The following is a 14,485-nucleotide window of genomic DNA, read 5'->3' as shown; positions in this document are numbered from 1 at the left end:
TTCTGTTTGACCTGAAATTGAGGGATTTTGGTGTGTGTCATAAAAGGAATGAGTTTAAGCACAGACCCCTCGTTGCAAATTGACTGTTTAATGAACCAGTCCTCACTGCTGCTGAGGAAACTCTCCAGTGTGATTGTGTTTTATTCTCGGGGCAGTAGGCAGGGCTGCTGAATGCTGCCAGTGGATATTAGCCATACTACAAGAGAGACTTACCGCAGGGGGGAGTGTGGTATTGGTAGGTAGTGGGGACAACCATAAAACGAACCAGTCACAGACTTTCAGTAGAACTTAAGTTTTTTTTGGGGGGGGGGGGATCATTAAAAATGCACTGCAGTCAGTGCTGATGTGCTTGTCTGGAAAATATTGGATCATCGCTGCAGCTATTTATCAATTACATCATAGAGGCTGAGCAGGGCCAGGCTAGAGGAGGCACTCAATATACTCCTGCACTTTTTCTTTCCTCGTTCACTTCTCATCCCGCTCATTATCTTACTTTCCTTTTCTCCTTCACTCATCCTTTTCCTGCATTTTTTCTCTCCTCCCTCTTTTTCTCTCTCTTCTTGGCAGCCCTGCATTTTGGATTTGTCCCCAGTCTTACCTCCGCGGCCTCTGGTAGCTGACCGCAGGGGAATTCCTGCTGTTGCTGTGTGGGGGCAAAAAAATTATGTCTTTGTGGTTAACCTCCCAGCATGGTTATCTATACTGTGTCTGCTTCAGAGTCTGTCTCACTACGCTCAGAGAGAAGTATGAGTATGAAGGAGGGAGATGAGGAAAGGAGATAGATAGACGAGATGAAAAATTATTTAGCGATTGATGGTGACTTTGATACACTTTGAACCCAAGCGATGAAAGTTCAAATTTTAACTCTCCCCCTCCATTATAGGGAGGTCAGAGGTCAGAGTCAGTGTGCTGCTGTGGCAGGTAAGCTGTTGGTGCCTTGCTCCAGGGCTATAGCAGTGAGAACACATGGGACGGCTAACCTGGGACTTTCCACTTACAGGAGCTACTCATCGACATTCATATCTAGGAACTTTTTGAGAACAGGATCATTTTCTTTCGGTTACTCCTAGCTGGCCCACTACAAAAAGGAAAATTATCTTTTAAAAGCTTTTTTTTAGGACTTTGGTGAGTGTCAGTTAAAGAACTGGCAGGGTTTTGCAATCCACTATGAATTATGTCAGGGCTTGATGCCAGTAAGACACACAAATAAACATGATTTAGATGGTCTATTTCAACCTGAAAAACAGACTCCTTATTGAGATTTATGGCTCGGTTTGTTGTCTCAGCCATCACTGCCAGGTTCAGAGACACACTGTGGTGAAGACTACAGCCCCAAAGTTACGCCACATCACCATGATCTGGTAGACGTAATCCTTTTTCCTCCACAGCTCAAAAAAGCTGCTTGCTCAGCAATGGCTAGATCTTCCTCAGATACTCCCTGAGACAAACATTCACATCTGCTGGGGTTTCTGGGAAATGTGGAGCCTCTTCCGGGTTTGCTGGGATTAAGTAGGGATTAAGATGTAAGGTGAACCATAGCTCTGTAAATTCACTGGGCGGTCTTGAAGAGGGAATGGGGAAATAGATTTATTGTAGTACCCCTGTCACAAACTATCTGTCCAGGGGAGATTCAGAAACGACCGGAAAATGGCCTGCTAAAAAATTTGCTCATACATAGTCTAGGTTTATTAGATTGCTTGGACTGATAGAGGTATCCGAGTCTTGATCAAGTTGAAGAACTGAAGAATATTTTCTGTGAGGTGGGAGTTTAAGGCATGGAGAGCCATGAGAGCAGATATGACAGATTGGAAATGGTTGAAAGATACAGAGACCGAAAGCAAGAGAGAGACTCTGCCTTTGCTCAGAGCAGGACAATACACCATGAGGCTGTGACTGGAGTGGTTCTGGAAAGGGGAGAAGGGTGTGTTCTTTGTCCCACTGACCTGAGGTCAGGGGAAGCAGCATAGGCGGGAAAGACCTCAGCACTGCTGACCACCTTCTGTGAACATGCTCCTGTCAAGGCCTCTTATCTCCTGTAATACCATAGCTAGCTCCAGTGTAGCAATCTTACTGGTCAAGAAGGTATTCCATTCTTCCTCTTTAAGTATGTAACATGCACTTTAGCTAATTGTTGTAAAAAAATGGAATCGGACATTTCAAAACTAGAAGGAAAGTTATCATGAGTTTTATCCCCTCCTTCAATTGTATTTACTTTTGCAACTAGTACTACTGACACTTTTTGTTGTTCTTTGAAAAGAAAAATTTATTTTAATATTGACCTATTTAGAGTATTAGGTATTATCTCAATCAAATTATGAATCTCATTACAAATGCAAAGCATCCTGCAGCCCTCATGTAAATGCATTGTGCGCTGACCTAACAGTCTCAATCTCTTATGTCATTTCTGTTGACTTTCTAAGTACAATGCTTTAATTCCTCAAGTCAAAAAGTCAAAGTTAGGCTCTCTTTACCCTCTGGCCAATTTAATATTTGCAGCTATGAAGATACTTACAAACTCATTTCTAATTATTTTTAGAGTATTAATTAGTCTTCCTACTTTAGAATGTAGCCTCGTGGGAACTACAACATGGAATTGCACCAAATCAGATTTGTTACATGCACACATACTTATTTGGCAATATGTGAAAAATCTCTAGTTAGAAACACTTTGAAGCTGGAGAAATCGATAAACTTTGTCTTAACACAGCCCAGACTGTACAGCCCTCATCAGCTCATACAACAAAATGAACAAGTGATTACAGCTAGATGTCCCTGTAACCCAAATATCACAGGTTTGAGCACTGTATCCAATCAAATCCTTCGTGAATCACTAACTATGAAGTCAAGGTGGATATTAGAGTGTGTTAGCTAAACATTAACATTCAATACAAATATTACCATAGTTATATTTGACTCCCTAAGAATGCTGCTTGGATTCCTCAGTTTTTCCATGAGCTATCCGTGCAGTCTGTCCTGCCGTCCCATGATCCTGAGATATGAGCCCGCCCCCAGCTCCCTCGGCGGTCTGCTAAACATGACTCTGCATTTCCGTGAATGTTGACATTAACTAGAGCCAAGCTCCCAGAAGCTGTCCTGTGGTTCAGTAAGCTCCCAGAAGCTGTCCTGTGGTTCGGTGATGCAAAATTTCCTGCTTACTGAGAGGGTGAAAATACCGCTTTGTGGCCGAACCTGCGCTGACTGGTTGCGGCCTCAGAGAATTTGTCTTTGAGGGAAAGTTAGTGTGGTATGCTCACTGCATACCACAAAATGACACTGAGATCTGAGAAAGGCCTATACGTCACTCGAGAAAGAAACTCTGCCGGACCGCAGTTCTTCATTTACATTAATTACTGTATTTTTGGTTCAGAGTGTCTTGCAGCACGTGTCACGGTAGAATAAGCTTCATTTCCGAGATAGAGGGTTACATGCCTGTCAGCGGACATCTAACTGTTCCTCTGGCCCTTGTTTTTAAGTTACTTACCAGTGTTTCTAAATAAAAATCAAGTTAGATCACAATGTCTTCTTAAATTCCTGTTCTCTCTTATGTCTATGGTAGCAGTCTCCCCTCTGAACAGACAGAAGGGAAACCGCATGTAAGCAGTAGAATACTGAAAGCTTCTCAATAAACAAAACGATAGCAGAAGATAAAATACATACATACAGACCTCCTGCCCATTTCCACAGCTGCCATAACCTCATAACTTGCAGGCCATCAGGATATAAAGCAGACATATGACTTGGTCGTAGAAGAATGAATGTGCCTGTAAAATCCTGTCTCTTTTTTCTCCTTTTCTTTTCCCTCTCTGTGAACCTCACCCACCCCCTTAACCTGGTCTCTGCAGCTCCACATCCTGGTGTCCTCCACTGGTGTCAAACTAAACATCGACTGCCAGGAGGTGGCTGAAAAGGAAATCAAGGCCGCCGGAAACACCTCGACAGACGGCTACCAGGTCCTGGGAAAGATGTCCAAGTCCATTGGGTCCCAAGGAGAATCCGCAACTGTAAGTGAAGTCTAACACTGAAACAACAATTAAAAAGAGACCGAACCGAGTCCGGAAATCACGAACACACCAAATACAAATGATCACTGAATGGTGAAATAATGAACTGACTTGAATTTGATTTGAAGCAAAATAGAACTTGGAAATGGTACTACATGTGGAATGAATTCTTTGCTTTGGACCATATTATTGCAGTGTCCATTGTCATGCACTAAAAAGATCTAAAAAGAACATTTGTTGCAAGTCATTAATCTTTATCTTGCTGAAAAAGTTTTACTTTTTTTCAGAAAAAATGAAGTAACAATTTGTCAACAATGACAATTTTCCACTTGTCTCATAATAATCAGGCTACTGGACTGAGGCACAAAACGGCAAAAAAAAAAAAATTATGGGAAACAAAATTAACCTGCTGGAACACATTTCTCCTTATTTGAAGGAAACGTTAAGATGTTGCAGGAGATTAAAAGACTTGTGGAGGTGGACTTTTTTCTCTGCTGTGGGCCATGACATCAGGAGGTAGTGAGGCCTTCAACTTGGCCCACTACAAGGGCTGCACTTCCCCGTCCTTGTCTGATCCGACAAGGCTGTTTTGCATCCTTTTGCTGTTTTTCTGTTTGTCTTTGGGGGAGGTGAAGGGCGTATCAAAGACACATGTACCCCAACACCGTTTCCATCTCCCTTTTTCCACAGTTCCAGCTCCAGATGTTTGATATTGTCTGCAGCTTGGCTTGGACCAGCAGGGACAGATGTTGCGACCTTCCTTCTAAGGTAAGACATGCCCCTTCCTCCCCCAGCAGGGCTGGAGCCCAGAAAAAGAGCAGGGTCTAAAAACTCTTAGCCAGGTTTTCCCTTAAGGAAAATTGTTAAGAAAATAGTGAGCTGTAACATAGAAGAGAAAAACAGACATTGCTGGTGTGTATCTATGTAGGCATTTGCCCCCAGCTAAAAAAATGAAATCACTACAGCTTTGGCTGGTTCTGGTTGAGCATATGTACTCTACAACAAGTAAAAACAGGAAAAGTGAATGATTTTGCCATTTAGACTGAATAGTGAGCTTCCTTTTAACATTTGGAGGGTCTATTCTGTGAGACTAGCTGGCTAGAGACACAGGGGATGTTGCTGGTTAACGTGTGGCATGTGCACACACAAGTTTCCACCCCCCATTAGACCACATGCTTTAAATGCATACTGCACATCTAATCTTTCACCCTCCATGTCAGTGTTGGCACTAGCATTTGAGGATGTGCTCGAATCATCGTGACACATGAAGCATGGTGTAGTAAAACGCAAATGAAAAGAGCATTGTGAACTGTCTGATGGAGTCCATTCTCACTCTAAAAACTAATTTCACAAATGTGGAAAAGCCAAAAAAGTGTTTCATTGGTGCTTTTTTAATTTCCTCTTGAAGGTGGACAATGTTATGAGCTTAGCACCTTTCAATTGGAAATTGAAAAATATTGGCTTGGCAAGGCACCAATGGTTAAAATCTTACTGCTGAATAGGTTCCCCCCCCCCCACCCCTTGCTTTTTTTTCTCCCCAATTGTACTGGCCAATCACCCCGCTCTCTAAGCCGTCCCGGTCACTGCTCCACCCCGTCTGCTGATTCAGGGAGGGCTGCAGACTACCACATGCCTCCTCTGATACATGTGGAGTCACCAGCCGCTTCTTTTCACCTGACAGTGAGGAGTTTCACCAGGGGGACGTAGCACTACGCGTGGGAGGGTCACGCTATTCCCCACAGGTGCCCCCGACAGACTAGAGGAGGCGCTGGTGCAGCGTCCCACCTGCAGACATGGCCAATTGTGTCTGTAGGGATGCCCGACCAAGCTGGAGGCAACACAGGGATTCAAACAGGCGATCCCCGTGTTGGTAGGCAACAGAATAGACCGCTATGCTACCCAGACACCCCCTGAATAGCTTTTCAACGGGTTGTATGAACGTGCTCATACAGCTCTGTGTCTGTATGTATGTGTTTTTGTGTAGTGTTGTTGCGTAGGTTAACCATTACTATCATTCTCATTATCATGTCATTTCTTCTTTTCCTCTGTTAGGAAAGTATTCATACTCATTGATAATGGAGTTGGTTTTTTTTACAAGCGAATAAAGCTGTAGTCCCCGGTATATATTATTACAGTGTTCAGACAAGAGAAAGGACACTCGTATGGGGTTCCTCTGGAGACTCCAGACAGACCCAGCTTCGTTTGTAAAAAAAAGAGAAACAGTTTTGTCAGAAAGCTGCACGGTCGCAGTTTGACTCGAGTGGTGTGCATTATGCAGATAATGATGAAGTGACAGCTACTTAGCTGTTATCGACAGTAACTAAATACTAGAAGCCCTGGGTATTTTTCAAGTCAAAGGAACGATCCACTCCAGAAACAGTTGTCAGCGGGAGTGTATATCCGAAACTTCTGACTCTTTAACTGACCAGTCAAGTGAATGGCATAATATTTCACTTAAAGTTCACAGTCACGTTCTCCAATGTGAGCAACTGCTCTTAATTAGAGCCACTTGGACTATCCATTCAGCCATCCATTATCCAAACCGCTTATCCTGCTCTCAGGGTCGCGGGGATGCTGGAGCCTATCCCTGCAGTCATTGGGTGGCAGGCGGGGAGACACCCTGGACAGGCCACCAGGCCATCACAAGGCCACTTGTACTAACCTTAGATTTTTAAATCTCCAGCAACATAAACAAACAATGGTAAAGAGATCGAAGGTTAGAAACTTTTCCCTGAACCCATCAGGAATGACAGGGAGGATCTGTAAGGGGCGAGACCTTCAGACAAAACCCGGGGATGACATTTTTCACCATGTTAGAAGGTTCCATTCTGTTTTATTCGTTTTGTTAAGTCACACGCAGTGAATGTTTATAATTCTGCCCGGAAACTTAAATCCAGAGAACCAGGGTTAGGATGGTCTATGGCAGCCGAGTACATAGAGTGACATTGAATGGAGCAGTTGTCTTTAATGTGCGTGCAGAGATGTATTGCTAAGTTTTCTTGGAAGCCCCTGACAATAACAACACTAAGATAAAACAGTGGTCCCCCACCATGGTGAGGCTCCCACAAACTCCCCCTTGATGGGGGAGCCTCAAGCTTCGGCCTCCTTGAAACTTATCCCACTTTTTTGGCCCTAGACCAGTGGTGCCTGTCTCCGGGCCAAATACCATTTTGGTCAAAGAGAATATTAGCTTGAGCTATTGTGCTCGCAACATTATTTCATTGTTATTTGATGTTTTTGAACCAGAAAAACACAAGCACGTCCCCAGAAAAATCACCTTGGGTGGTGGTCTTGTGTCTACAAACAAGGCCTTTATTTGTCAGAAAACTGTAAGTCACTACAGATTGGCGGCTACTACTCCTACAGTCTTGGCTCTTCTGGATGAACAAGGCTAGATGTTTTTATGCATGCAAAGTTTGATCGAATTGCCCATGTCACTTTATATTTTCAGTCGCTTTTATTTTATTTTTAAACTCAAAGTTCAGTACACTTCACAGACAGTTTAATCAGTTCATCTGGATGCAACGTGTATTGACAGAAACGTTTCATCACTCATTTAATTTACTCTTCAGTCTAAACTGACTGCAGGTATCCCCACCACACCCTTATAAACAATACAGTGGTATAATGACCGAAAACAACGATCGCTTTCAGGTGTACTGTTGCCCCCCCCCCCCCGGTTCAGGGATTCAGGGATGGTCGTTGCCTCTTCACATAGATGGCCTCTTTGACTCCCCATTCAAACCCGCATTCCTCCCTATCAAGGATGTGCACCTCCTCATCCTTGAAAGAGTGGCCACTGGCCTGCAGATGCGTTAGCTCTCCTGTGGTGTGCCATCCTCTTGGCCAGCATGTTTGCTTTCCCCGATGTACAAATCCAGTCTGTCCTCTGCACATCCATCACTGTCTACAGAGAAAATCATAGGAGCCAACCTGCCCGCCATTCAGGACTTACACACCTCCAGACTCAAGAAACAGGCAGGCAACATCACTGCAGACCCATCATACCCAGGTCACAACCTGTTCCAACTCCTTCCCTCTGGCAGGGGGGGAGCTGAAAATGCAGCCTTCTCCTCTGTCCTAAGCCCCTCCCACCAGATGACCACGGGCATATAATTCAAATGTGTACAACCGGGAAATGTCAAAGCGCGACTTGCGAAATTTGTAATGTGGTTGATAATCTATCCACGTAGAAAATTATTGTTTTTCAGCAAATCTCTTAGTTACACGCGCATTTGCATTTGTAGAGCAGCCAGTAGGAACACTCTCTCTCTGAAATGACACGTGACTGGCTAAAGTCTCCCGTCACAGGCTAGTTTTTCTAAAGCCTGAATACAGAGCCAAGAGGAGGTGCAGAAGTTTTGTTTTCTCTTAGACGGCTTGAATTACAATGTGCTGAAAGATGATTATGGCATTTTTTTCCAATGACACACTTTTTTTTCCCCAATTTTTTTGAACACCCGTTTGTTTGGAGCTTTTTCATGCGAGATAGTGACGACAATAATTGTGCTCTTAATAGTGTTTTAGAAGTAATTTCTGAGGTGTAATTAAACATTATGTCAATATGACGATGCATCCGTCTGACTTGCGTGTGTGGGACTGCCTGCTGCTAATAAAGCACATTACTATATATACAGGAATGTTGGGTGATGCTAACGCTCTCCCAGCCCAAAGCCTCGGGCTCCTCTCTGTTCAGCCACTTTTAACTCTATAATGAATAAAATCATCTAAGTTATTGTTATTTTCACAATGGGCAGAACATCTGCCCATTGTGAAAATACCCAATTTCCCCTCGGGATGAATAAAGTAATCTGATTCTGATCTGGATTATTGTGGCTTTACAGCCTCAGTAAAGTTGGATTTAACACAACAGATTCCACAATATTTCAGTATTTTAATTTGCAATTAAATCAGACTGAATGGACTGCATTTGTGTACAGTCCTTTTCTAGTCTACTGACCACTCAAAGCGCTTTACAATGTGTGTCTCACATTCACACACATTCATACACTGATGGCTGAAGAGTAAGGCTCAAGTTATCCACCAGATGAATTTTGGAATATCTCTTCCTTGTCATATGCATTTCCTCTCTGGATACAGCTCCTGTATGACAATAGTTCAGCAAATTGATTTCTTTCTGTAAGAAACACCCTCTGCTCTGTCTGCTTCCTGATCCACCAGAGAGATGAGTCCAAGTGTCCTGCTCTCCCCAACGCCTGTACCTGCACCACAGAAAGTAGTGGACCCCAAGGGCCTCTGGGACCAGTTGTAAGGACTATATACACAACAGCACCATACATCCCACTACCCCTTTTTTATATAGTTCTATTACAGGTCTATATACTATATACATGGCTGTGTAATACTACTAAATACAATACTATATTTCATATATTAAGGACTATGTATGACTACAGTGCCATACGTACCACTACGCCGTTTCTTCTCTCGCTCGCTCTCTAACTCAGGTTAAAGCAACATGTATAAGTAGTTACTGACATAGTCTAGCTTTCACGGTGGAGAATATTACATCCGTGCGCACATTAACCAAAGAGAAACTGATCAGCAATGCCCTAATAAAATCTGCCTTGTTTTTTTTAACCAGGGGCCCCAGGTGAACTGTAGTGCAAGACGCATTGTGTTACCTTTTCCCACCATGGAATACAGAATTTTAGGAAAAATATATCATTTTGGGCTCAGTATGAAAGCCTCATTTGCTGAATAGATGAGTGGAATCTATCATTTCACTTATTTTCAACAAAAATCCAGTTGTTTGGTGAATCTGATCAAGTCATCAAATAAAATTGTTTAAACAACATGAAACTTCCTTTTTTAAACAAGTGAAGTCCTCTATCCCCATTGGTAGCATTTGTTCCCAATTTTTATGAGGAACGATTTGAGGATTTAAGAATGAATACAGTATTGAATGACTTTTAAAAATGGGCATTTTTGCAGGGCAGCAGACGGATGTTCTTTCCCTCTCTCTCTCTCTCTCTGTCCTGCTGCCTTACCTTTGGCTTCTCCTCTCCTCTGTCTGTCTGTGTAAACCTGACAAATGTTCTTCCTTCCCCAGGGTGCACCTGGCAGCAAAGGTCCCCGGGGTGAAAGAGGAGAAGCAGGGCCTGCTGTAAGTTCCTTTCATACTGCTTGCTTTTAAAAGCTCCTGCCTCACCTTTTAATGAAAGGCAATGGGTGTTTTAGGTCATAAAAAAAAAAGATGTACAAGTTTGACACCGTTTTTAAGGGGAAGTAAATATTTGACTCTCCAGTCAGGACTATCTTCTCTTGATGAAAATAAAGAACTGTTCACAGCAAAACAGCTTTGAACAGAGTAAGCACATCTGATTTCACTTACTGAATGAGCTTTTGCACATTTATCTTGATGGGAGCAAAGTTTTCGATCTCTGGTGGCATCTTATTTCCAGAGGTTGAAGCAGTGGTATATCTGAGCCTTGACGTTAGCCTAGATTATCAGGAGCAAATGTTTGCCTTGTTCAGCTGGTCATTATCCTTTCACGTCTTCCTAATTAGGGACCTATTGGCCCACGTGGAGATGTTGGATTGCCAGGCCCCATGGGTCTGCCTGGCCCTCAAGGACCCAGTGGATTGTCTATCCCAGGAGAAGCTGTGAGTCTAATGCACACCCCCCCCCACCCTCCTTCAGCCCCAGGCTGAGGAAAGTGTCCTGAGACGTAAATCCCAGAATGCCTCAGCCAACTAGCCAGGGGATCATTTCGTCTATCTATTATGCAGGGAATTTACAAGCTGGGGAGTAATTATAGCAGAGGTCTGCATTCCATCTTGTCTGAGCGGATAGACTTGATACGTTTAAGTTTGTAAACCCCAAAATACCAATCTTTGTTAATAAATCAACAAGTTTGAAAGGTACTAAGATTAAGTATAAACTGCTCCCTTATTTTGTCTTTCAAAAGGTCATATGGGACAGTACATCTCCAAAGACGTTAGCACGGCATCATAACATCTTGGCCCAAGTGACAGAACTGGCAAAAAATGCCTTGGAGCTTGCCATCTTAATGAGTGCTGAGTGTTAAAGAAATGTTCTGTTCTTCCATCTCATGGTTTGCTTTTTCCCTTATTGATCCAGTTTGCTTCTCTGCTTCCTCAGGGTCGTCCTGGACCAAAGGGAGAGCCTGGCGACTCAGGCCTACCTGGGCAGAAAGTAAGTACTACTTTGGCGGGGGTCCGCGACTGTGGATTTGAAACAGGAAACCAGAGGGATAATTCACAGCTAAGACTAATAGTCTGGCCCTGCGCCATGTGGCAGAACCACAAGACAATATTTCTCATAGGGAGGGTTCGGAAAGAGGGACTTGGGCTTTCTGCAGCAGGTTAAGATTCAGAACACTGCTTTTAAATGTAATTCCTTCATGAATTTTGGAGAGGCGGACTGAGCCAAGTACTGATCACCTTAATATACGGTACTGGTTAAATAGAGGGCTGCGGTCAACAGATTGTCCTCCTCTTAATGTTGGCTTTTTTATCTTGGAGTGTGATGAGTAAACACACCTGACACCTACTCTCACAGAAGCATTTCTGAAATTCAAATAGTCCACATGTTTTAATATTAAAGTTCGGAGCCAATGCTAAGACCTTTACTTACAACACAAGTTGTTGTTTTGTTTTGTTTTGTTTTTCTTTTTTCAGCCAGAACTTTCTGTGCTCTTGAAATATTGACTGATAAATTTGAGTTAGCAAAATTCTTCCCCGGTGAAGGTTTAGCATTTTGGAATGAGGCCCCTGAGAAGTAAGTTTTATTGTGTGACAAGAGATGGAGAAGAGCAGTGGCACTGATGTGTGTGTGTGCTCCACGGCAGCTCTTCCCCCTACCTGCTGATACCAAACAGCTGTTTACCCTGAAAGGAAGTCTCCCTCTCACCACAACTGGAAATAATGAGAAGGACAGTAATTATAACGGTAGCTTTCGTAGTTTTTTTTTTTTTTTTACAGAATCACAAAGGGCTTCTCAGAAAATGAAACTGCTAATGGGGAATGGAGTAACTGAAAGAAATATATAACAGTTTTCCTTAAAAGTCTGTCAAAATTGTGTTTAGCAAGCTTTTTATAAAAATGACAAATGATTTTGCCAGCTTCATCACCTCAAGCAAAGTTTATTTGCCTCGGCAACAAAGCCACGGTTACCTTTAGACCTAACACCGATTGGTTTTACAAGTGATTTAAAGATCCGCTGAATTTGGCTACTCAGTCTGATGAACAGCGACAGTACCACGGTCCGCTTAATGGGTTCCAGACCTCGACTTTGTTTTTTCTCCACTTTGAGCCAAATAACAATGCGTCTTCATGTGTCCCTAATCAGCAGCTAGCACTCTGCACAGATCACGAAGGGATGGTATCTTTAGACTGTAGACACGGTCACTAAAAAAACAAAAGACCTCCCTTCGCCCCTGTTTGACCTGTTGAGGATCTGTTTATCACTAAAATTCCATCCTTTGCAAAAAAGGGAGAGGAAAAGACCTTCCACTGCCTCACACCTTCTTAATCCTGAGGGTCTTATACATGGGAATTTGATGTCTCAGGATTCTATGTGAATTTGGACAAGCTTCCATACCTTTTTCAAGAGCAGAGAAACTTTTGACCCATTTGTAACATATTTAGCTGACATCTGGCTCGTTAGTACAAACAATGAGGTTGGGGTTCACCCTCACAAACAGCCTCAGTAATTCTTTGGTGGTGCATCACGGTGGCTTAACCAGATAGTATGCATGCCATATGGTCTCAGATGTCAACATCCTGGTTTCAAACCTGCCCCAAGATGTGTGTAACATCCCATATCCTCTGTTTAATCCACTCTGTCGCTTTCCAAGTCACTCAAGTCAATTTTATTTGTATAGCCCAATATCACAAATTTGCCTCAAGGGGCTTTACAGCAACACATCCTGTCCTTAGACCCTCACATTGGACTCTACTGAGAGGGAAATAAGACAACAAATAAAAAGGGATTTTAGAAAGATTTCCCATCCCCCCTCGTCACTCACCATTTGCAGATGAAGCTAAAAAATAAACGAGAGCTTGGAGGGGTTAAAACTTGGAGAGGTCTTGCTTGTAACAGGGCCCTCCTTCCACACCTTTATGACAACGTCCATAATCACAAACACACCCCATCCTCACCCTAACCCGCTCCCAGATGGGGGAACAGAGTCACTACAGTGTCACTGGGATCCTGGAGGCTGCGGCCCTTAAGAGCAAGAATGATGACTTGGCTCTGGATTGAAACCACATCAGCCCAAGTCTAGATGGGTTGTGTTCACAGATTGGGCAGACTGCAGGTGAACATGCTGGAGCAGATGCTATAGCAACATGCATTTAATGACTTGCAGCCTACGCATGCCCTGGTTTATAATGGCCAATAAAATGGATCTGGAATATATTATGCTCCCTGTAAATCTTATGCCAAGGCATCAAAGGCGAGAGGGGATTGACAATAAAAAAAAAAGCGAGAAGGGTTTCTGAACAAATGAGAGTGGAAGAGGAGATTTAGTGTTTTGATGTGCGGAAAACCACCGGTGATACAAACTGATCCGAGTAGGTTGGTCAAAGGTTAGATGATGTTTTTGTTATGTGAATTGCAAACAAAAGGGGTGTGAATCTGAGTAGGTTTTGTTTTCGTGTCTTTTCCCAGGGTCCACCTGGGCCTCCCGGTGCCATCGGTCCAATCGGACCAGCTGGAATCAGAGTGAGTACAGTCAAAGTGGCTTTTTATGGCAACCAAGTGTGGTAATGTTTGAAGATGCATGTTATCAAGGCTGGCCTCTTTTCTAGGGACCCCCAGGAAAGGATGGACTGGTAGGACCCAGAGGCCTGGCAGGTCCCATGGTATGTTTTTAGTTTTAATTATCCAGAGGAATTTGTGAAATGGATGAATGTTCTTTTTTTAGCCACTGTCCTGCTTCACATTCACACCCGGGAGCTACCCGGTACAGGTACAGTCTTCCACTGCACGCGACGGAGCAGCTCCCATGGGGCTGTCGAAGGCGGAGGGCCTTTTTTCGCATGCTCATCAGTGGTGGTAGTTTAGATAGGAAAGAGTTAGCCACGTTCACTTCCCCTAAACTGATTCTCCAAGCTGGTCTAGTGACATGCAGCAACACAGTCTCAAGTCAATTCTCCAACCTTTACGCCTAAGGGATGTAGCCGGGGGGCTCAAAAAAGTACAAAATAAACTCGGTCACTACCCTATGATGTTTTTAAGACTGAAATATCTTTATTTGTCAGTCGTTGCACTGAATTACAAGTTTTATTATACTATAAAGTATAGTATACTTTTTGGTGGCGCGGTGGTTAGCGCTATCGCCTCACAGCATGAAGGTCCTGGGTTCGAACCCCGGGGGTTGTCCAACCTTGGGGGTCATCCCAGGTCATCCTCTGTTTGGAGTTTGCATGTTCTCCCCATGTCTGCGGTGGGTTTTCTCCGTGTGCCCCAGTCCCCATGAAAAAGACATGCATGT

At 43.4% G+C, this 14,485-nt stretch overlaps 1 protein-coding gene across 3 annotated transcripts in view; it reads left to right on the top strand.

The window, feature by feature from the left end:
• col12a1b (collagen, type XII, alpha 1b) overlaps positions 1 to 14,485 on the top strand; it is a 153,053-nt gene that overhangs the window by 129,324 nt on the left and 9,244 nt on the right. For all 3 annotated transcript variants that reach the window (XM_056294898.1, XM_056294895.1, XM_056294896.1), the window contains 8 exons: positions 3,843 to 4,001; positions 4,692 to 4,769; positions 9,183 to 9,269; positions 10,075 to 10,128; positions 10,533 to 10,628; positions 11,128 to 11,181; positions 13,660 to 13,713; positions 13,800 to 13,853. In XM_056294898.1, the coding sequence (XP_056150873.1) occupies positions 3,843 to 4,001; positions 4,692 to 4,769; positions 9,183 to 9,269; positions 10,075 to 10,128; positions 10,533 to 10,628; positions 11,128 to 11,181; positions 13,660 to 13,713; positions 13,800 to 13,853 (636 nt within the window). The remainder of the gene's footprint in view (positions 1 to 3,842; positions 4,002 to 4,691; positions 4,770 to 9,182; positions 9,270 to 10,074; positions 10,129 to 10,532; positions 10,629 to 11,127; positions 11,182 to 13,659; positions 13,714 to 13,799; positions 13,854 to 14,485) is intronic.

Source organism: Lampris incognitus, chromosome 15, assembly GCF_029633865.1.
Source record: "Lampris incognitus isolate fLamInc1 chromosome 15, fLamInc1.hap2, whole genome shotgun sequence".
NCBI lineage: Eukaryota > Metazoa > Chordata > Actinopteri > Lampriformes > Lampridae > Lampris > Lampris incognitus.
The sequence above is the reverse complement of the archived record's forward strand: the minus strand, read 5'-3'. Positions and strand labels throughout refer to the sequence as shown.